The 25770-nt window shown below is 28.9% G+C and overlaps 1 protein-coding gene across 2 annotated transcripts in view; it reads right to left on the reverse strand.

The window, feature by feature from the left end:
• LOC129981923 (ras-specific guanine nucleotide-releasing factor 2-like) overlaps positions 1-24441 on the reverse strand; it is a 327714-nt gene extending 303273 nt beyond the window's left edge. For both annotated transcript variants that reach the window (XM_056092979.1, XM_056092978.1), the window contains exon 1: positions 23602-24441. In XM_056092979.1, coding sequence (XP_055948954.1) covers positions 23602-23856 — 255 coding nt within the window. In that variant the 5' untranslated portion in view covers positions 23857-24441. The remainder of the gene's footprint in view (positions 1-23601) is intronic.
• Positions 24442-25770: the final 1329 nt, after the last annotated feature.

Here is a 25770-nt window from a genome sequence, read left to right on the forward strand (position 1 = left end):
TCATTTCCTTTTAGGACGGCGATAAATATAAAAGGGTATTCACTAACATCTTGCTCTAGAGCTTTGATGCCACTTATATATTTTATTTCGAATTCTAGGTGTTAGTAAAAAATAGGAATTCTAAATAGAATTTCTCAGTAAAAAAAAAATTTGCTATCCCATTCAGTAAATTTATTGAAATCTTACTCAGTAACATCATTAATTTTAATTAATGCATTATTCTAAATAATTCACAATAATTTCCATAATTGTATGCAGTTAAGAAGATGAATTCACAAAGGAACGGAAAAAAATAGGAAATTTTATTTCAAAATCGAAATTATTTGTTCAATTTTCATGGATCCCTTTGGTCTCCCATGTAAATTTAATTATAGATATTATTTTTCATATTAGTATTTCAGATTATAAATCTCCAGTTCTCTTCGAACGGAGCTTAAATGTTGGTGTCTTATCTCATCCAGATGGACGGTGAATGCGTCTACAGGATGATTATAAGATCGACGAATATTTTGCGGTATGAAAGTCGAGTTCTAGTGTCTAATTGGTGCAGAATCTCTATAATATTTTAAGAAGAAGGGAAAATAATAATCTTTAATCGGACAGTTGATATTTTATTAGAAATTTGTACCATTTTATTACTCAGTTCCAAGTTTGAGGAAATTATTCATCTGAAAAATAAGTTCATGCGGTGTGAAAATAATTCAAAATCAATATTTCAAAATTGGATGGAAATGAATGAAAAGTCAAATATCTGACAAATGAGTGATTTTCATTATCAATGTCCATTTTTTATTCTGAAGTGCAAAGCATCAATTCAAAAAAGTATTGCTGAAAGCACATTATGGAAAGAAAATTCGTAAGTATTATATTTTTAACTCTTTGCATAATTATTCATCTAATAGAAGGTCTTGTTTATTGCTCCGAACAAACACAAACTGTGTAATAGTTTTCGGTTGAATTTTCCTGAAAAAAAATGATCAACATCTTCTTAGTATTTTATAGGCATTTTTAACAAACAAAATTTTTAACTGATGCACCCCTTTTTATAGTGCTGGAGAGAAGACATCCCGGTGCAAAGGGTTAACATAGAAATAGAACAAAATCACACACACAAAAAAAAATCTCGAAAACAGAGGGCAAAAAAACCCAATTACCTTTTTATGCTTTTTTACTCAACTTAAATACTACTTATTTTATTGTTAGAAATGACTCGGTTGGTAATTATTCATTTCTTTCTTAAATACTCAGAATTCTTTTTAAAAATTAAGGATTAAAATTACTATTATTATTATAAGATATGATGATTCTTTTAAAGTGTTCTTAATTTTTGGAATAAAAAAATATGTTGAAATTATCTCATAAAATTAAAAAAAAATGCACAATAAATAGCTAATGACTTATGCAAATTTTAAAATCGCCCTGTTAATACTAGTTCTTTCAGTATTTTATTAAAACTTAAACTTTCTACTTTTGAGAGTGAATCTCTTTTTCCTAAAAATATAAGAGGAACCACCATCGTTTCTATTTGAAAATGTGGAAGATACACTCCTGAATTTCTTATTTACATATAAGTTTTTTTAAACGGCCATGCAATGTTTTTTAGATTAATGTCATTACTGTAGGTTTCTGTGTTTGAAGCATATCTAGCCGAAGTCTGCAATAGGGGAAAGTGAATCAAGAAATACATTGCATTAATCAGTTACATTGATTATTTTGAGATTTTTGCTTAGAAATAATTATATTACTCGTTCACGTAAATTAAGTATTTTTAATATTTATTCTTTTTCCACTCATTAAATATTTCTTTAACTTATATTATTCTTATTAAATACTTTAATCAATTACTCTATTACAGAAATATTCTAAAATAATTTACATGTTCCATACGCTAGGGAAAATAAAAGACAACTATCACTAAATATATCCAATTTAATTGATTTGATACGAATTCGATACTTTGGTCTTTTACTGAAAATATCAATTTAATAATAAGATTTCTATTAAATCGTAACAAACATTGCCATGAAGCAATTATCGCTTTTTATAAATTTTTGAATCGAGTAAAAAATGCTTAAAATTGCACTGTGTTAATAACAACATGGAACTCTTATTATTATGGAGTGACGAATTAAATTTCAGAAGGAACTATAAAAGTTTTTCAAAAACAAAACATAACTGATGTATATTTCACTGAACTAGAAAAGTCAACTACCTACACAGTTATCGTTTTTTATTTTTCTCTCCTGCCAGAACCGAACAAGAAAATATTCTTGACCAACAATTTTGGATATTTTCAAAAATAATTTAAACTTCTTTAAAATTTCTTTTTCCAAAATTTTCTTCTTACTATCACTAAAATTATGTTTATCAGCATTCATATGAAACTCCTAAGCTGAATATCTTAGAAATCTGGATCCTAAGCTGAATATCTTAGAAACTTACCACAAGAGCTAATTTTAGAAATCGATATTTTTGCTCATTTTCCTGTGCACCAGACATCTGAAATTTTATACATGTGTGCATTTCTGAATGACATTGCAAGATTTTATTACTTTCAGAAAAATTGTCTGTTAATTAAATGAATCTCGTTGCCAGTATTGAGTAAGAAAAGCGACGGATCTCCAAATTAAAAAAATAAAAAATACGCAAATTAGAAAATTCTACTGTTAATTACACTTATAAAAGTTCTTCTCACTTTATTCTAAAATCTTTTTATTCGTCAAAATTTTTTCGGAAGTTACTTCCTTCACGCTGATTGTTAAAAATTGTGCTCTCCTCATTTGAAGACATCTTTATTTTAATAAAAGACAGGATTCCATTCATTTCATGTCAGCGAATGCCTCTCTAATCAAGTCATAAGCCTCTTTTCGAATGAAGAGATGGCATTATCAGCTGCGCTGCTTTACGCGTAAATAAATAAAGGCTCCCTGTTTCATGCATCGCGCACAACAATCAATTCCGGTTGGAATCCATGACTGCTGGAGCATCGTTAGTCGGCTTTATTCCGCAGTTTAGCTCCGCCATTGAAAACGTTATCAGGTGGTTGGCGCCCGGGATCCTGATAGTCCATTGCGTGGACTTATCGTTCGAGCTATTAACGGCCAGGGGTCAGATGGAACCGTAAATGACTGGAAAAATGGCAGAATAATTTTCTGGATTATTTTCGCTGGGTTAAAATTGTTAAGGAAGAGATCGAAATGACCCATACCGTAAAAAATATTTCAGTTACTATTAACGAAAATGTTGTATTTGATATGCTTTGTCTTTTTCTTAGAATTGTTAATGGTATTAACTCAATAGATAGGAAATGAGGCAATGGAATCTTCATGCATTTTGTCGCATAAGAATCAAAAAGATTTCAGAGCAGTTATAATAATCCTTCATGAGCGATACGAAATTAGAGTTCAAAAATCGAAGACATTTTCAACATATTTGCGATTGATGCCATTTCAAATAAAGTCATTCTCCGAAGTACAAGTAAATGAAAATAAGACCTCGCTGGATATTATAAATGAGAGGTAGAAAGTTGTGGTTTTATTCTACAGCTGTCATTATTCGAAGACTGATGGGCCATTCAGCAACATATTTCTGGTCACAGTAAGATTAGTTTCTGAAAGTTTTCATGTGTTTCCTGTAAAAATATCGTAATATATTCCAGTTTTCTCTGACAATCCTCCTAGAAAGCAAGTACATTGACTAACATATGCTAAAGCTGTACCTCAAATGCAACTTAAATAAGCCAGGTTCCTATGACTGAGAAATGTCACATTTTCGCTTTAAAAAGGTTTTTCCTAATGAGCTAAACAAAGTAATCTAGTCCAAGTTGAGATAGAACTAGCAACATCGTATAAACACTGCACATCACATTCAAATCAATTGAATGATAAATTTATCGCAAAGCATACTTGCGCTTTGCAGATATCTTTCAGTGAAAAAAATGTGAAATTCATTCACAAATGGCTCTTTTTTCAATGCCTAAAAGAGATTCTCTAATGAAACTTCATTGCTAAATGGTTTCCTTGAATAAGTTTTATTTCAATAAAAATTATCAATAAAAATAAAAAGGCACTCTACATAATTCTACAATTCCATTAGACATAGTGATTTTATCATAGACATTAAGTACAACTATGACAAAGATGAAATTGAAAATTTCATGTTTGAGGTTCAATGAGTTAGTGGGTTAGACAAACAGACAGAATCTCTAAGGTGCTCTCTTTGTGCTAAGAAAGATACGAAATTCAGAGAGTCATCACAATCTACACACAGAATTTTCTTATAATTGTAAAACTTTCTCTACATATACTTCATCAATTCCTTTCATTTATTGAACCCTCATCCACTTCCAAGACCAAAATGGTGTACAACACATGAAAACAATTTAATTTACATCAATGAGTTTGTGAGTTCTATAATGAAATAAATTCCATAAACAGTTCTATGTATGCTTCATCAGTGGAAAAGTAGAAACTTTCAAGAGGAAAATCCATCGGAATCTTGACTGTAATATTAAAAATATTAGGCTCAATAAGTTTCAACGCAATTTCAGAAATAGACAAAATATTCAAAAGTCTTTTTAGTATTATTTTAAAAAAGAAATATCAAAAAATCATTTCAAATAAAGGAAATGAGCATTATCGTATCTGCTATTCGTTTATATAGACAAATAGAACAAAATATCGTTAAAACTCATCTAATAGAAAGGTTAGAGTCTGACAAACGCTTGTTGCCAAATGAGTGTATTTTTAAAATATATAAATACTTCAACTTAAAATATTTTCCGTAATAACCTTTATCTCTAAAAACTGCTGACATTTAATAAAACATTTAATAAAATTTAAAATTTTTGAAAGTACTTTTTAAAAAAAATCATTTGAGAAAGAACAGAGATTTTTTTTTTTAATTATAAATGTCACCTCAGAGAATGTTTGCTCGTCACTTTTGAGCTGAAGGTAAAAACACGTATAAAAGCTTGCGGATTTGCTGCGTCAGAAAAATAAGCTTTGAAACCTGATACCACACAAGTGATTTTCTTTTTCGTTTGGACCTTGTTGCCGTTTCTCTGATATTACATTTTTCTAAAAATAGTAAATTGGCAGAAGGAACATGAAATGACTCCTTAATCCATATTTCGAAGAATTCCAAAGGTTTCGAGTCTTGAAATGACTCACGAATATTTTCCCGATGTATTAGTCTATTTGAAGAAGTTTTAAAAATTGCAAATCAACAGATCGTTATAATTCATGATCTTTATAAGTGCTACTGCTCTGTCCTTACGCGTTCTTCTCCTGAACAGAACAATTTTTATCTTATCTGATAATAATTTTCTAAGAATCAGGCTTCCAAAAATGGAATTAAAATACTTGAATTTTAATAATAAAATTAAACAAAATATTTCAAAATGAATGCTATTAGTCAAAATAAGAAACACCCAATAAAAGCCGAAAATCAAAAACGTCTACTCGGAGATGTTAACGGATAAATTAGAGGGCACCGCCCGCGTTTTTTTTTTTTTTTAATAGAATTTTTATTCACAGTTTGGCATCCATACTAAAAACCGAGTTACATGAAATTAAATTGCAACATTTCAATGACCATTATACATATGAACCTCTTGACTTATGAATTTATTTACCTTCTAATTAGATGACACATCTTATTTGGAACATTTATTATCGTTTAAATTTCTGTAATAATACAAGGCCATTTGAGATATTGAAGCGTTTTGAAGTAACCTTTGCGTTTTGAATTTAATACTTCCACTTAATCATATTTAAAATGATAAATTCAGCAATTCGATGCTCGAGTCAGATTGAATAGAAGGGGTCGATGACTAAATTGAGCTTATTTAATTCCATTTTGTAATTAAAATCAATATAATATGATTGTCTTCAAAATACTCTCAATTTCCATTTGAAACTAGCGTACAATTTAGGGACATAAGTTGCTGATGCCACGTCCGCGTTACAACGGAAAGAAGGGTGAAGTAGCTTCTGAGGGTAAGGACCCCTGAGCACCCGAGGGTAGAAGTCTGACTTCTAGCTTACATGAAGATGACACTCACACACTCGCTTGCACAACCCCTTTTTACGTGGGGACTCTTTCATACACCTCACAGATATAACACAGGGTAAAGAACAACAATGCCCGAACCAGAACTCGATCCCGGTACGCCCAGATCACGGGGAAGACGTATTAGCCCTATGCAGGACGTCGGCGGGAAATGAGATATGATTATATAATGATTATTGAAAATTAGAATCATTCTCAGAAACGGAACACAATTGTTTGAATGATCAGTTGAGATAGAGAAATGCAACGAAATGGTTCATTTTAAAAATAAAACTTTCGCAGTAAAGAAAAGCATTATTTATACATCTAAGAATTTTGATCTAATTCATTCTGCTTAAAATAATGAAGTAATTTAGGGATTCATTTTTAAATAAGAAAAAAAAACCTAATTAGCTATTTTTGTACGTTGTGTTATGCTAATTATGCACTTTAAATAAAAATAGGATATTTGTACTCAAATCTAAAAATGAAAAATAGTTGAGATGCTATAAATAACCAACTTTGCATTTCAATTTTGTATGAAATAATATTTGTGCTGAAATTTATATAATAGTTTACAAATATTTAATTAATATTTAATAATATATTATTAATAAATATTACAAATATTTAATTAATTTAAATTTTAATTATAATATTGAAATTTATATAATTTTACAAACTATTATAAATATATGCAGAGTGTCTCAAAAACCTTGACCGCGGCTTTTATTCGTTAAATAATGATCATAGATATATACTATAAATTACAAAGTTGCTTAAAAAAAGGTGCAAACTGTTATGAAATAGAGTAAAATTTTCAGGGGATGAAACTTAAAAAAATACAAAATTTAAATTTTTATGCGGCCTCCGTACACACACACAAAAAAACCAATGAGTAAAATGTGCCTTGTAGATTAATAAGGTCATGTACAAATTTTCAACAATTTATCACAAAAAGTCTCAAAGATATGAAACTGCATAAATGTTGACTTAAACCACTTTTCGATGCCTGGATATGAGTCCGCAAAGAAGAAAAATCATGTCGGATGTTCGTATTTTAGGGGTAGTACACGAATTCGTGCAGAAGTGTGAAATATTTATGTGCGAGTTATTTTACGTAAGCTATGCTATTGATCAATGACAGAGAACGAATAACATAATATATAATGACGCATCTGTTGAGATTAGGGAACGCACCCATCGGAGGCATATGTTTGCATATGCAAACATTTCTTTGTCTTTGTACAAGTTCATTGATTGTGCTATTTTTAAGTTATATTCTGCAATTCCCGATATATATTCTGCAATTCCCGAGTATTTTTCAGGAAGCATAGATTTTAAAATTTGTAATTAAAACTAAAGAGATGAAGCATATTTTATTTCCTTAGGATGCATTCCTGCGTCGCGTCATCTGCACTGAAGCTGTAAACATTTGCATTTTATTTTGTGATTGACCCTTCACCAATTTTGTTTTAACATATCTTCGAGAGTTTTCATGATAAAATTCTGAAATTTTGTACTGGGTCCGTATAAAAATCTAAATTTTGTATTTTTTTATATTTAATCCCCTGAAATTTTAATCGATCTCATAACATTTTGCACCTTTCTTTATGCAACTTTGTAATTTATAGTATATGTCTATGATCAATATTTAAGGAATAAAAGCCGCTGTCAAGGTTTTTAGGACACCGTATATAATAGTTTTGTAAATCAATGTAACTCATTTAGTTTATTTTTATTTTTCTTGAGTTTTCATAGTGTATAGTTTTGCAAAATGGTACGCTTTCATATGACTTGCATTTCACCTTGAAAATTCCTAAGAATTTGTTTTAAATTTCGGACACAAAATGGATTTAAATACATCAAAAATTAAAACTGAAATGTCTTACTCTAGAATTTTGTAAATATCAAACAAATTAAACTGAAAAACTTGAATTATTAAAATATTTGTGCTATTAATAAGGGCTCATTTGTAAAATCAACCACATTCATTTCATTTGAATTTTCATATAAAACCTTCCATATTGATATGTATTATACATTTTATTTGACTGGACATCTTTGAAATTCTGAAATTCCTGTCGAAGTTTATATTGAGTGTTTCCAATGGCAATACAATAATGTAATATTTTACAGACTGAATTATCAGTCAATCGATACATTTTAGCTCAAATATTATTTCATACAAAATTGAAATGCAAGACGTATGAAAGCGTACCATTTTGCAAAACTATATACTATGGAAACTCAATAAAAATAAAAAATAAATGAGTTACATTGAATCACTGATTTATGAAACTATTATATATATATATATATATATATATATATATATATATATATATCATAGTTCTTTATAGAGAAATTATGAATTAAAGTAATGAAAGATTGTTTATCTTTCAAGCTTCTCATTCAAAATAATAGAGCATGCTCATTATTTTGATTCATCGTAATGTATTCCTTGATTGTACAATGAAGCACTTTAAAACTATTTTTTTAATTGTTTAGTGGAATTGAAATCATTGTTGTTGTGAACACTAAAGTTTGAAATCGGGCAATAAGAATATTTCTCAAAAATTAAGAATATCAAGATCAGAAAATTTAGATATATCAAGATTTGTTTCAAAAAGCAATAACAACTTCATTATTCTTAAAATAAAACCCAAGCCGCATGTAATCCTTGATGTCAACAGGAAATAAAACAATAGTAATTCAAAGGAGTTATTTGTATGTTAAAAAATGCATTTTATTTAAGTATTTCTAGTATTTAAATTTAAAAGGAAATGAATCGGTGAAAGTTTTAAAATGAGTTTTCAATTAAAAAATATTTTTTTTTAAATTTTCATCTGAATTTCAAGATGTTTGTCAAAAATATTCCAAAAATTCTCAACATCTAAGCCCATTCAAAAAAAAAATTATATCTTTATTTCTCTTTAAAAAAAGTAACTTTTAGAAACAAAAATATCCTTTTTACTTTTGAATTCTGTAATTCCAGAATTTTTCATGTTGAATAAAATGAAAATACAAACTAATATTATGCAAATGATTCATGTATTGCTGGATTTAAAAGATTATTTTAACTAAGAACAAATGGAAAGAAACAAAAACTTTCAAATCATTTCGAATATTCATCCGATCTTTAAAAATGTGTTTCGAATTGTAATTATTAGGAAAATATCTGCAAGCAAAACGATAGAATGCTGGTAAGAGAGATTTTTTAAAAAACACACACCAACGTGTGCGTCACGAAAAATACGAGCATTTGTTGTTTTAAAATACATTGAAATGAAGTTTTATATCAATATAATTAAATATATTCAAATTTTATTTTTATAAAATATCACAATTAATTTCTTGATATAATTTACTAAAAATACGAATAGAGTTCTAAATTATAATAATTGTTTTTAGACATCAAATATTATTAATCTGTTTGTTTCTGTTATTACTAATTTGGAAGGAGAATAATAAAACCACTTTAAATTATCAGAATATTGGCAGCACAAACATTTTATTTATTAAAATCTCCCAATTTCAAAAGCTCATTTAAATCTGAAGAACATATTGTAAAATATATAAATTCAGACCAATTGCCGTTTTAAAAATAAAGAGTTTGATTTAAAAAGTATTAATAAGTCAATAAAATCAGTTCTAACTCTTGGTGAATTTTGTTTCAACAAATAAATTCAGTTATTCATTAAAATCAACGATAGAGAACGAAGACTAGATCGTTATTTTCTGTTTAATTACTGCAAACCGAGGTAAGAATATTGAGATTTATTCACAACATAATATTTATTGTTAATACTATAAAACAAGCCAAAAATTTACTTTTAAGAAGAACCCTATCTCATTCATTTTGAAATGATTTTCCAGTTACAACAATTGTTCGGCAATGTGGAAGAATAAGATTGTTTATCTTTTAACTCTCTCCGCTTACAAATTCTTTCGCCTATGCTGCTTGAGTTTAAAAAATAAGCGTGGAGTCGTTATGTGAAAGCTTTGTGAATTTTTCACGATCTCGATCCCATCAGCTTGCATTTGCACTTTGTTTATGAAATGAAAAACCAGGGTCTCGTTTCCTATCGGATTTGCTCTTGAGAGCATTTTTTTGGATAGCAGTGAAGTCAAGTTTTCTAGCAGTGAAGGCAACCATGTTGTCAAGTCTTATTTATTTATTTATTATTTTTTTTATAGAATCTATCACTGAAGGACAGTTCTAGAAAAAATTCGATTCAAATCCAGACAAACACAGAAACGGACTTCTTTCATAGATATGAATCCCTTCGTTGCATTCTGCAGTGTATATTATCCAGTCTTACATGATGTACAAAAAATGTCTTAATACTTAAGATGCATCGTCATTTCAAAATATTTATAATCGTAAAACTCTTTACTTATCTCTCTATGACTAATTTCTTGACACTGGCAAAATATGAAGTATTTCCATATAAATTAAAACATGAGAATTTTTTTAGACATTCGAAATGAAAAAGAAAAGAAAACTGAACGTCAGATTTATTTCATTTTGTGTTGCAAAATTGTAAAGTACTCCATGAAGTTTCAGAAGTACGAGATATAGCGAAACTCACTTAAAAGTACAATCCGCTTCCGAATCTTACTCGTAATGCTAAATCCTTGTTAAAGGAAACAATTTTTCCCCCATAGGGTAAATATAAAATAGGATAGCGCGTTTCATTTCAAAAATATAATCAAACAAATTTATTTTATTGCAATTCTTTGTTTATGATAACTGCTAGTTTACAAGAAAATTTTCTAAACACATTTGTTTTTGTATACGTTTCAAATTTTGTCGAAAATGAGATGCAAGATTATCGTTAAAAAAATCTGCCACTTGCACAGCTACTGCCAGATTCTAGAGGTTCTTCAACATACGCTGAGGCAGTTTTTCAGCCTCTTCCTCATTTCAGTGAAAGGTCTAAGGTAGGCACTCCTTCTTGTGAGGCAGCGTCTGCTTGTGTTCGTATTTCTGTTCGCGTGTTATTAAAATATTTCTCCCTCATATTGTAATCTAAAACCATAATGCTTACAGAAATAGCTCGCGATTTCTGTGATACTTTAACTAGCTATATCTTGAAAAATTACGCAGTTAAATTGAGAAACACCACCCAACAGATCACACCACCAAAACAAGGGCTAAATGGCAGGCACGGTTCTCCAACTGACGTTAAAATGTCTCCTCGCCACTATTTTGCGAGACATCGCTCGCTAAGAGAGTCATTATTTTACATTTTGATCGTAAGGCGAACCTCTCGCTACAAGAGGCATCATGAAGTGAGCTTTGATTGTATTCAAGGAGTATTTGTTCTCTTTATTTCAGTTTTGCACAAGAAACGTGAACCGTTTACAGTGCATATGCACCAATTGGCGAATCTTTAACAGTCTTGGCTCTTGCATGTCCTAAAAAGACAATCAATTATCACCGGTTCCAAGGATAAGGAACTTCAAATCTACTTGCTAGCACCCAAAGAAGGGCCGATTACTTTTGAAGGAATAATGAAATTTTGCAGAGGGCAACATTTCTGTTTTAAAACAGATTTTATATGCAGTTAAATAGTTTGTGACAGAATTGTTACTGTGTACATAACGAATTTAAAGAAAAAAGATTGCATGCAAAGTTACAAAAGAAACTGAAATTCACATTCTGGTACTGAAGAATAAATCGCAAATTATTTTAATCATTTTCATTCAGAGTAATAAGAACGTTTACCCGCAAATTCATTTACTCTCCCATCAAGTCAGTGGAGCATTGCTAATACAATGGCTTCCTAATGCGCCGGCTATGATTCTGAAGAACACGCATGGGATGCATTTAAAGGACAACTTCTAGCTTTAAAAAAATATACTATTTACGTTCATATTTGTACAAGTTCAAGTTTCTAATCGATCTTTCCCTCACTTCCTAATGTGTTTGAAATTTTTAAATTTTACACATTTTTGTGTTTACGTTGACACCACATTATTGAAATATTTTCAGAACTTTATTATTTGTAACAGAATAATTTAAAAAATAATTTAATCATTTCAGTTCCTTCATCGACGAATTTGATCTTCTTTAGTATTATATAAATAGCACTGTCTACCATTTTTAGATATAAATCCATTTAGAATACTGAAATCGAAATAAATAACTATTTAAATGATAGGTCTGAAAAAATAAATGATTGCAGATGTTTTGTAAATAATTATCAAGACAATTCTCCAAACTGACGCTTTCTTTCATTTATGTCTTTGGCGACTTAAGACCATCGACATTTACTATTTCAAAAGACATATTTCAAATTAAAAACATAATAATGTAAATTCACGTACATTATGTATAACGGAATACATATCAGATTTTTTTTAACGTCATTTATATTTATTCTATGTATCTTGATTGATTTTTTTGTATACATTATCAAATGAATATCGCATTAAAATATTTAAGGGAAGAAACCGCTCTCTTTATCTACATATTCGCCTTCATCTTGGAGTACACAAAAAATGAGGGTGAAAAGACTCCGATATAGTGACTGGGTTTCGCTTCCCTATTGGTTTAAGTAATGATGTGGGAATCGAGTTACCTCCCCGCGGATGATGATCACAAGGGCCCAACCATAGTTCTACCTGGAATGTTTTCGCGTCATTCAGCTTACTTCGAATGCTGGGGAAGAAACTCTTTGTGGTCATCCACATACTCGTAAAATAGCAAAAGTGAAACAACAAATCAGGTAATCCTATTTTAAAATCCGCTATTAAATTTTTCGAAAAATAAAATTAGAAATGGATATCAAATGAATATAGTTTTCTATTCATCTCGATACACCTGTTAGTGATGATTGAAAAAAGTTATGAACAGCTGAAATAATGAGATGTGGAAGAAGAAAATGACCAACATTAATTTTATACAAAATGTTATTATCATGAAAATCATAACGAGCAATGATAGTACATTAAACCGATCCAATAAAGCTTTTGAAATGCAAAAATCACACATAAAAATGTTTATTTTTCAATTCGTCCAAATCGTCTCAAAATTCGCGTATAGCCTTTGTACTGGTGAAGAATTAAAAGAAATGAGCAAACAGTTCTGAAATGGAACTACACTCTGTACGTTCTTCTTCAAAACCTTCTTTGTCCCTGAATCTATATTTGAAAATAGATATCCTCTATTTTTATATAAAAAGGATGATTCTTCATTTTAGATTATCCAGGACATTTAAAATTTAGTTTTCATTAGGTAAAGACAAAAATTAAAAAAAATTTAGATAGAAGTTATGTAGCAGTTTTTTATTAGAGTAAAAATTCTTCAAAAAATGACAGTAATTCTGTCACAGCTTTTTGGATTGGAGAATAGCTTCTTTCACTTCTGACAAAGGGTTATTCTAATAGTTAGGTGCTCCGCTTTGTTTCCACCCTCCCCTCCACCACAACTTATCTAGATATATGAAAAAGCTTACGTAATATTTCAGACACAATACATTTCTCTAATAAAGGAATAAACTTTACGTAAAAATACGGACCGCCTCTGTCCCAGTACCTCTTCCGGACAAAATGGTCTTTTGTTATTGATTGTGCTTTCTCAGAAAAATCTTTTCGAATTTCTTTTCTTCGACCTTAAAAGTAGTGCTTACCTATTTGCTCATTTTCTTTCCATTGAGTTTCAGTCTCATGTTATAATGTTGTGGAGAATTTAAATTAAAATTAGTACTAAAGATAATAAATAAATACTGCCAGATATTGAACTAGCCTGTTTTGTTACTCGTTGTCTTTGGTCGACATGCTATTTTGTATAGGAAACCCTTTCATATAAAATTGATTATTCTGTAGAATGTGGAGTTGATATCATCAAAGACACAGAGACTACTTATAATAATTATAAGAGATTTTAATAAAGAGTTGCATAGTTCATTTGGGCATTAACTATGCAAATGCCCAAAATGATTTTTCTAATGATAAAGTGAATTTTTCATGGAATGATATTATAATCATCCTGTATTTATTCATTGAAGTGAAGGTCAGAGCTTTCTTCTTGCATTTGCACGTTTGCTATTTATATCTGCATGCAATGATTCGTCCACGATTATTTGCATAATGATCCTATTTACTAAAGAAACTGAAACTTATTTTAAGGAAGTAACTGAGTTCACTTCTTTGAATTCGATTATAGTTTTCTGATATAATATAGAGAAACAGTAAAATAAGATACAACATTACAAATTTTGTAACATTTGCAAATTGTCTGTTGATTTTTATGTGGATAACAAACACTGTTTAATGCATAATAGCGAACAACGAGTTCGCAAACGTTGAAAACCAAAAGAAAGTTGTCCGTAAAAAGACGGTACAATTTATTTTCAGATGTTGCTTCAGAATGTACAATTACATTTGATGCTAATTTTGTGGTGCTTATAACGTTCATTAGGGTTATACGTTCTTATTTTAGAGCATCAGCTTGAAAAACATAACCAGATTTTTAAGAGCCAAAAAAAGGGCGGAATATGCAGATGAGTTCATCAAATATCATCGAAAATAGTTCTTCAAGCACATAATTAAGAGCGAGTGGAACTATTGGAAAAAAAATGAGGTAGGATGAACAGAACGCTCAACAAGAGCTGTGCCTCACACGTTTCTCGAATCCGTGGCTCAAAGTCCATTTACTGCCTGATGCTGTACTCATTACGCATTGTGACATGTGGAATAGGGTTAGGATATGTTACCAACGCTGAAACGAGGCTGTGATTTATCTTCCGATTTCTAAAATCGATCCCACTGTACTTCCCTTCAGAAGGCATGAAATAAATGCACATGGAAATGGAGTCGAAGAGCATGTGGCATGAATATCTGCTACTACGGAAAAGATCTGCTACACTCTAGCAAGCTTCCACAAGGCAAATCGTCCCCTGCTTATGTCAGTACTGTAATGCTGGAAGCCCCTTACACGCCCTATTCAAAAATGCTAGTTAGAATTTTTTTTGTCAACATCTTTACGCTAAATGTTTGTTACCCTTTCTTTTTCAATTTCAATTTTTCGATTATGGGCTGATAAAAACTCAAAATTCTCTTTCTGAAACAAGGATCCTGGAAAAGAATAAAAGAAAGTGTTTCTCATTTTCACTTTAGTCTGTGTCAGTGATTTGTGTTTGTTACTTTTACTCATGAAAAATGAATTAAGTGGCGCAGGTAAGTAAGTTTGTCTGTAGATGATAAGATATAAGGATGTATTCTGAATACAGCATGAAATCCTAACATAGCATTGGTTCAATATGTGCACCAATTTTCATTTGAGAGGATAAAATTCTACTTTTAGAAACATTTTGATGATGAAAAAAATATATGAAAAAGTCGACGTTTCTTTTCCAGTATTACTGGATTACGGCTCTCAGATGAATGGTAAGTCTTTAAAAGTTTCTTTATCTGCATTTTATAGCTCGTTTCCATTGTAAACGCTCTCGAGCTTCTTGCATCGAAAGAGAATTAATCTAAAAACTAATGGACAAAGAATTAGAAAGAAAGTCCACTTTCATTTACTTGTAACGCCAATCAATAAACCTTCCTTTAAACATTTTTTTTTTAAATCTAAGCAAAAGATTTGAACAATACTTTTCACTCACGATTATTCAAAGACTTACATAAATTGTAAATTTTCTTTTTTTAAGCAAATAACCAAAATGCAACCGGCTAAAATGATGTCTTTGGTCAGAAACTGAACTAAAATCACCTAAGAAAAAAAGCTAAAATAAAAAGTAATCTAGCTGAAAAAGTTCTTAGTAATAATGAAAAAGGTACCATTTTTTATGAATTGCGGAAATAAATAATCCGAGTACTTAAGCTGAGCAAAAACACGTTAAGAAACCATTTTTTCTCTCATGATATGGATCGACACAGTTTCTTGGATCTTCTTTGCATATTTTCTTCCTTTTTTCAGATTCGTTTCTTCTTCCATCCATGATATGCTTACTTTCGCTCCACACTTTCGATCTATTATTTATTCTGTTTTCCCCCAGAAAATTCTTAGAATAAAGAAATCACTGTTCTTGAAAGGTGATCGAATTTTCGTATCGACAAAACCATTCCTGTCCGAATATTCATTGTGCAAACGAGGAAACAATTTCTGCCATAAATAAATGGATTTCCCGCATTTCTTTTTTCTTTTTCTTTCTTTTTCTTTTTTTTTTTACATATCCCTGAGTTTAATTATTTTTTAAAAGAGACTACATAAGGGCTTCATCATCTGATGGGGAGGTGAGTATCCGACCCTGGCACTTCAGAGCTTATAGCATTCCTCTCATAAGCTGAGGCATTCAGATTTGATTCGTAACCAAAACTTTTTCATTTTTCTCGAACGTGATAATATGCTACTCGTATGAGTTACCGATTTAGTGAAAATGTGTTTACTGAGCTGATAATTTTCCATAAATTTCCAAGTTTAAATTTGCTTTCTCTGGAATTAAATGACGTAAAAATTCCCTGCCTACTTATCTTTTTCTCTTTCGCTTGCTTAAATCCTAAACATATTTCTTATTTATTTAAAAACCATGCCAAAAAGTGTTTAAAAGTTGTATTGTCTTGATTTTCCTTTGCCAGTTAAACAATTTTCAATAGATCTAACGAAACACTACGAAATATGTTTCATTGTTTGTTTCAAGAGTAAATAATTAGCCTACTATAAAGTAATAACATTTCCTGTCTAAAAATTCAAATGATTTTTTTTTCTTTGTAGTATGGGAATAAAGGGAAATTTTTAAATAACTTTTCTTCATCCATTTCTGATATTTAATCTTTCAGTCCATTTCATAATATTAATAAACCATCTTATTAATATTATATAATATTTTATCCGATTTTTTTCTCATGTTTACAATTATTTTAATAATTCTCATCGAAATTAATTCTCAAAATTTATTAGTTTATAATCAAGTTCTAAACATTGTAAATATATTGCCATCGCCGACGAACAAATGTACAAAATTTCAGACCTAAACAAGAAATGAAAGAGAAATTGATTACGAACGTCCATCTGTACCATCATGAAGAACGCTGAGTTTGATATAAGTTCATATAGAGAATTATATTTTTAAAGGTTTATATTTAAAATTCAAAAACGAATTTCTCTCCTTCTATTAAACTCACATGAATAATCTTAAGAAAGAAATACTGTTAGAGCATCGCCTCAAAGATCCAAAAAATTTTAAAACTAGATTTTCAATTTTGTATTTATAAATGCATATAAAGAATTTTAAGTGTCAAATAAAGTATTTGAAAGAGTCATTTAACTATATGCTCAAAACCTTTTAGAATATTTGATTTACTTCTGTGTTTTATTTCATTATATCCATTTGTTCTGTTGCATCGTCTGTTATTGCTTTTAGACAAAATTAAATTTTATCTTCTCATTTGAATTTATTTTAAATTGTAAAGCATAATAATAGCTTTAAGGTGAATCTCATACAAATGAGGACTTTAGTAGAGCGGGTTCAAGTCCAGCTGAAATACAATATATGCCGCTACCTCTATATTATTTGCGTCGGATTCAATGGGTAAATGGAAGACACATCGCGCATGCTCTAAACTAGCTTGTCTTTAGACATCCCTCCAACCTGATCTTGAAAGGATAAAGGTTCTCATTTTGTCATTTATAGAGCTAAAATCATAACATAGTCTAGATAACTGATATGAATGTTTCGTCTTCTATCATGGTTATTAAACTAATTCGTAGTATAATATATATTATGATATATGTGTTTAATGTATATAATTATAACATCCTTGTAATACCTATAAATAAATCACAAATGCTCTCATTATTAGTTACATTCGAGTAAGATTAAAAGCAAGGAATAAAATAAATGAAAGCAGAGAGCTGATTTTGCATTTTGGGTATATGCAAGTATTTTTCAATCAAAATATGTAGTGCGTTTTGCACAGAGCTTCAATCAGTTTTCTTTTAAAATGGAAGGAAAAATAGCATTCATCATACAATCGAAGAGTGATTTAGAAAACATTTAGGGAAACAGGAAATGTAACTCAAAGATCCACATAAAAGGAATTTCCATAGTTTTGCTCTGGCCGGAATCAAACATTTAAGAAGAGGAATTCTCAAAGAGATTTCAACACAAAAGAACAGGGGAAAAAAAAGAAATTAAAAAACTAAATCTGCTTTTTTTTTCTCAAAAAAAAAGAAATTAAAAAACTAAATCTACTTTTTTTTACTCTTTTATTTCTTGTCCATCGCTCTTTTTCTCCACATAATTTGATTTTTTTTCTGCAAAAGAGAAGTGAGTTTCAGATGACGGCGGGCTTATACGAATACCTAATTATTTAAATCGAAATACTTCAATGAATTCGCCTGGAGAGGGATCAAATAAAAACGATTTAAATTGAGTCGGGAAGTAGATTGGATTCTGATTTATTTCTTTCAGTTATTCAGATGTATCATATGAACGATGTTTGATGTTTGTCTGTGGTTCAAGTTTGCATGATCTTTTCCAAATCAAATTTAGTCTGAAATTTCTATTTGAAGAATCATGTTATGAATATTTATGTGAAAAATATTTTAAAAAATAGTCAATTATCATAATCTTATCTTGAATTGAAATATTCAGAAACCATCTTTATGCTTAGAGTAGTCTTCTGTTTTCTTATTTCAATAATTCACTTCAAAATGAAACCACAATGATAAATATTTTTTAAAAATATCAGTTTTAAAAACATTAAAACACCTACTTTTATACACATTTTTACAGACAAAAATATGCAAATTTATGACTCTAAAAGATTATACGACTCTATAATTACGGGATGATAAATTGAATTTTTTTAAATTATCTTTTTGTTTTATTCTTTAAATGAGAAGTCACTGATCTGACGGAAAACTACAATCACAAATTTCCAGATTTAATGAGTCTAAAACGTTAAAATGAATATCGTTTTAGAATATAATGAAAAACTTTCTAAGGTTTTTTTTTATTCGTAACTTTGTATTTCGCATGTATGTTTCATATTCATTTCAAAAGCAAAATGGCTCAGTTACACAGAAGTAGATGTATAAATTTCATTAAATTAAGAAAATAGCAATTTGAAACCCTTTTCTTTATTCACCGGAAAATATTTTGATTATAAAAATTTCATAAAAATAAAAATGTTTTTATATTTTCAATAATATGAACAAAATAATCCTTTAAAAATTCTTTTACCAAACAATGCATTTAGAATGATGAAAACATCCTCAAAAGTCTTCAAAATTATAATATGTACTTATAATAATATTAAAAACACATTTAACTATTGTTATAGGTATTCCTCTTATTAAAATTCTTTACTAGTAATTTCTATTTTTACTAATGTTATATTAACTTTTTAAAAATGAGTCTACTAATTTTTTAACTATGCATAAATTCTACTTATCTGCAAAACATCCATTTAATGTTTGAATGATAAAAATTATATAGAAATGTGAAAAATTATGTGATGTTTTCTTGAATTAAAAATCATCGCTTAAATGTCTCCAAAATGATGCACATAAAAAATCGTTTTTATTTTAACATTATTATTTGGAAATACATAAAAAAGTATTGTCAAAGATTGCTTAGTAGTTTCCAAAATATTTGGCTATAATTAAAAAAAAATTTCATTATCGATTGCTAAACAAAAATGTATTCTGTAAAAGATTATTAGTTGCTTCAAATTATACTAAATAAAGATGACTACGGAAATATTTTTCTTCAATAAATAAAGTGATCAGTTATCACAAACTAGAACTTCTATAATACTTTCAAACATACCACTAAGATAGTTATATTTTCTATTTGAATTACAAGGAAATTAATAATTATCTTCATACTTGGTAAATAGATCTAAATTCAAAACAATAATTATTTTTAATATTCACATTTATTTGCTAAAAATCTTATTTATTTTAAATATTTATTTTATACTAATACAATAACGAAAAATTTATTTCATAATATAATGAAATAAATGGCCTTATAAGAATTCGTTTCTGAAGAATTCTTCTGATTTTTCATTTATAAATTCGGAAAAAAAGGGTTTATAGAAATAATCAGATCAATATTAGGCATTTAGATCTAACCTTTATTTGAAATGTTCATCTCAATTTTTTTATTTGGAATAATGATTCTAATTTGTAAGAGGCATTTTTAAGAATTTACGTAATGTAGGAGAACAATTCAACATCTCCAAACTGCACTCACAGAAGGAATTGTTAAATCGTTTCAATTTTAAAGCATAGAGCCAAAGTTATAAGTGCGGTTTAAAATAGTTACAACTTAAATATTTAGACAGCAAAAATAATTAATAAAACAATAGAACACTTGACGTTTCTTCTTTCTTCTCACTTTTATAAGTTTAAATGTTAGCCAAAAATGCTTTGAAATATCCGTGAAGTGTGGTCACGGTAAAAAGAATAAATAAGTTAGTGTCTTTATTAACTTAAATCAAATTAACCCCTACTTTCCAAAGAAGATATAAAAGTCTGAAAAAAAAGCACACAGTATATTTTAAACAAATGAAAATTCAACAAAAGAAATGACTGTCAATAAAAGAATGTAGTTTTTTCCTTCTTACGAAACATGGTTAACAATGATTTAAAATTATGAATAATTAATTATTTCACTTTTTTTAATATACTTCTTTTATGCATATAGAATTGAGATTATTTTCGAACCAATTCAATTCAATATATTTAAATGAAATAAGTAAATCATTTCTAAACAAAAGAATTAGCTGCCCCATTTTTTAAAAACAGAAGTTAAAGAGCATCTTAAATCATGCTTTAGAAAGCAGCTCATTAATCTAATAAATAATCAATTAAATTTGAATTTCCTTTGAAATGATTTTTTTATGTTTTGTTTAACCTGTTTAAGCTATGATGCAAGTGAAACTCGTGAATACTCATGCATTGAATAATAAGATATTTTGATGAAGATTTCTGTTATAAAGCTTAATATTGAATTTAAATCTTGCATTACTAATCTGGAAATACTTTTTAAAAAGTTCGATCTTTGATAATATTTTAAAGAGCTGCACGTGAATGCACGCTACCAAAAATGAACAGTTAAATTATATTTTAAGTGCTGACTAATCAACCATGAATTTTTCGGGAGAATGAGCATTAAATATACTGCATTTTTTTTTAATCAACACATATTCTTTAATTACTGAAATAATAAATTATAAAAACTTTTTTTATCTTATGTTTCGTACTTAATAGTTATTGGTCACTGCAATCACACAACATTGAAATTAAAATTTTGATTGAAGCATTATGAAAAAATATATTGAATCTTTTAATGGTATTAAAGTATTTGAATCTTGGAATTCAAAAATAAAATAAAATTATAGGAATCATTTTTTTACTAAACCAACATAAATAGTGCTAGTAAAAATTGCGAAATAAATGCACTTTAAGGCATCATACATACATGCGTATCCTTGGGCAAAATCATCCAGACGCAAATCTGAAATTTAAATTTTTCACTGCAAACAAAGAGACTTCATCGAAAATCTCAAATGAAACATTTTATTAAGTGCTACTTACCTTTATGCCACTCTGCAACTAGAATTAATTTTTAATTTGACATAATTAAGAACCATTTTTGAAGAGCCTATCAAAACCATCTCCACTCAAAGGGAGACTTTCTTTCGAATTGGTGAGGGATCTCAATTAATTCTGCCTAAGGAAACCATCTAGAAAAGTAACTTTTTGTCCTATCGAAAAATTACTTTCTTGAACGACATTGAACAGATTTCAGAGTGAATAAGTTACTAAAATAAAACTATAAACGTTTTTTTCTAATCCGATCAAACGTATCTCTTTGATAATTCCCAGAAAGATGAAATTTATAAATATCTTTCTCTTTTGCAATATCTTCTTTTTCTTTTATCCACTTTTTATTGTGAGTAATATCCCAGTTCATTAAACTTTTTTTTAACATCTGGATGCATTTTTAAACTCATTCTTTCGTGCTTATTTAAGTAAAATAAAATGAAAAATTCTGTCCTATCTATGAATTATTTTCCTTCACAAGTGTTGCTCCTGCAATGTGTAATACATATTGCAATCAAAATTGATAATTTAATCAAAAAACATCAATAAGCAAAAAACACCAATAAGATAATTTAAGCAAAATTACATCACTATCGTTCTGTTTAACATCTAAATATGATTGTGTTTTGTTATTTTAAAATTATAATTGACAAGACTTTATTTCATAATTTATAAAGTGTATCATGGGCTCAGCATATTGCCATTGATATTTTCTAAATAGAATTCAAATCCACTTTGAAATTTTGTCAAAAGTATTCCATTAAATGTAGAAAAGATTCATTTATAGTAGTGAAGTGTTTCTTCTTTTGTACAGTCTGCTTTCACCAATATCATATTAAGATATTTCATGTGATATTATTCATTTAATCGAAATTTAAAATGAATTAAATGATAAGTATTTATTCTCAGTGTTCAGAAAATTTAATTTTTAAATTTTTCCTCTCAAAATATATTTTTGTTTCCTTTAAAACTGGAATATTTACATTTTTAGATTGAAACCTTAATTCTTATGTTGAAATGATGTAATTTTCACTCTTCTGAAGTCGAAATATTTTTATTTCATTGCTGTTTCAGTTGTATAATTTTTTATAATTTTGTAACAAGTATTTTAAAATATTTTTTTATTTATTGCCTTTTTAGTTTTGCTTTAATTTTTCTTTGATTCCAAAATTAACCCCCCCCCCCTTTTTTTTAACAAATATTATCTTTATTTAAGATTTTATTTCGTTTTTACACATTGGTTCTTAAAACGAAATATTCAAATCGAGTTGTTTCTTCCCCATTCTTTCTTGCTGTGAATCCTTTCGAATATTCTTACCTACATTCGTACAAATTAAAATATATTTATTTTATATTTTTCGCTTTTATAATTTGATTTCTAAAATTAAGTATTTTTCTTTTAACTTTTTTAAATTGGAAAATTCTTCTTTTTGAACCAATTAAACTGAAAGGTTTCCATTTTTTTGCATCTATTAAATTTTATTTTTATTTCTTACAAAGTTTCATTATTTCAATACCACTTAAAGCAAAATAAACGAATATTAATTTATTTGGATATTTTAAAATATTTAAAAAATATTTTGTTTATTTCGATTAAATTATTTTTTAAAAAATTCTTCGTTTTATCAATTTAATTCGACATAAATGGAATTGATAATCAAATTTTATGTTCTCTAAAAATAATGATAATTTATTATTGTAGACTTCTTTAATATTGACGGTTTTTTTATTATTTTAATTTCCTTTTAATTTAATAATCTTTATCGCTTTTATTTTTCACAGAATTGAGTTTACTCATTTCTTTCTTTTTCATAAAATACTGAAATAAACATAAAACTAATTTAAATTATTTCTCTTATAAAAGAGCTTGCATTAATTAATTAATATTCTTAAAGTCGATATCTTATCAATTGTTGAAATAAACAAATAGCGCAAAAAGAAAAGCATCATGAATAAAAAAATATGAAAATTTTTACCTGAGTTGAAGCGCTCGACTTTCCAGGACCCGGGGTGATCAATCTTTCACAATAGCATCCTTCCAAGAAAATCGCTCCCGCCGGTCTGGTGGACTGATCATTTTCATAATAGAACAGCAAATTCTGGTACAGGACAAACCATCTTAATTGCCACTTGTTATTGTCCGAGGTCCTCTTGAACAGGTAGCCCCTTTTGCAGTTGTCGTGCAATGCTTTTTCAGCAAGATGCAACAGTTGAATCTCGTTGAATCTCATGGCGATTTGCAACAGAAGCAGGCAGCAGGTGTGCTTCGAGAGAAAAACGGTATCTATCTGTTTGGTCTACAGAGTTCCAAACAAACAAAAACGCTAAAACGGCAACTAAACCGCGATGCCACTTTGACTTAGGGACTACATTAAGTCATGATTGGGTGCTGCAATTTACAGCATATCTCTGGACAAAAAACTTCGCACGGATTCAGCAAATGGAAGTTGACTTTTGGATTCATTCACCATTTTGCCAGAGACCAAAATCCTGGGAAATTCTTAGGCCCGCAACAACGCCACCACCTGAAAATTGCGATAAACTCAAGGGTAAGTGAGGGAGAGGACAGAAAAAGGGGGGAAGGGGGCAGGACTCTTCGGTGCAAGTGCGCTTGTCTGAAGCAACTCGTTCTCCAGAACCGAAAACTCTTCTCACTATTCTACAGGTGACAGAATAATCGAAATGTAAACAGGAAAATACACCGGGGGAATATTTTAGAGGGAACAGATGGCAGAAAAACGGAAGAAAAATACAAACTGCTGCTATGTGGACTCGTAGAATCTAATAATAATAATATTTTTTTTAACCGAAACTACCTGTAGAGCCTGTAAGCTAACTACTGTCCTTGTTGATGGAATCTGCGGAACTGATCCTGGTTCTAAAATCCCGGAACGTTTGGTGCGTCCGGATTGGCTGCAACATTTGGCGGAAAATCGATAGCTTGGCTGTCCCCCCTTTTTTTCAGGCGCTGCTGCTGGTTTTCAACAGCAATTTTGTCTGGAAAACGCAGATAAATCTTAATAAATGAAGGAAAAATCTTTCATGACAATGGAGTGGCAAAAGAGATGACGAAACGATTGAAACTGTTTTTGGAGAAAAAAATAAAATATTTTTACTACTCACTTTCTAATGAATCGTTATGGGTCTGATACTCTAATCTCAATTTGTGCGAATGAAATAAAATAAACAGGTAAAAATTCACATTTATATTTATTTAATTATGTACGAAACTTTGAATATTTGTTAAAAGTGGCAGGTATGACAAGGTAAATACATTTCTATTTATAAGCAGTTTGCAGTAGTCAATATGTCATCTTTTAAATAAAACAATGGTATTTTCTTCATTTGCATTTAAGAGACTGAAATACATTGATGCGAGTGCCACGAAAATGCATATTTGCCTTCTTAATATTAATTTTAAGCAAATTTCTTTGGATAATATTATATCGTGAAACAATTAAGCATACATAAAATATTATAAAGTGAGCCCTGAATTTATCTTTATAGCCATTTATAGAATATTTTAAGGATTTATGAAGATTTATAATTTTTTCTTAGTAGAAAAAATTGTAAACCGTAGAAACATTTTTTATTAATAAATAAATTGATTAAATTTTATTGATTTCATTTCTTACTCAAATAAAAAAATGACACTTATTAAGATATTTTAAATGAATCCATTAATAAAACAATTTCATATGAAAACATTAAAATGCGCAACTTATTTCTAAACTTTCAATTGAAACATAAAATGTACTATGTCATTTAAATATCTGAATTTCTGCCAAAACCATATTTAAAAAAACATATATTAAGCCATTACATTAAGAAATTATCTTTTTTATATCGTGCTAGTTTGCAAGATGTTACGCTATTTTAACTTAAAAAGAGTAACAATTATGATTCAGCAAATTCAAATTCTAAATAAAAATTCCTAATCAGCAAAATCTACTTTAAATAATTTTTAATGTTTTATATTTGCAACCATTTAGCTTTAATGCTCATGTAAGCACCTATTTGCAGGCATAGTTTGCTGTAAGTGGAATTCTGACTTATATATGAAATGAGTAAGGTGGTAAATTTATATCTTTTTTGTCGATAATTTTCACGCAAATGTGCTATGTTAAATGATGGTTCATTGAAAT

Source organism: Argiope bruennichi, chromosome 8 (assembly GCF_947563725.1).
Source record: "Argiope bruennichi chromosome 8, qqArgBrue1.1, whole genome shotgun sequence".
Taxonomy (NCBI): Eukaryota; Metazoa; Arthropoda; class Arachnida; order Araneae; family Araneidae; genus Argiope; species Argiope bruennichi.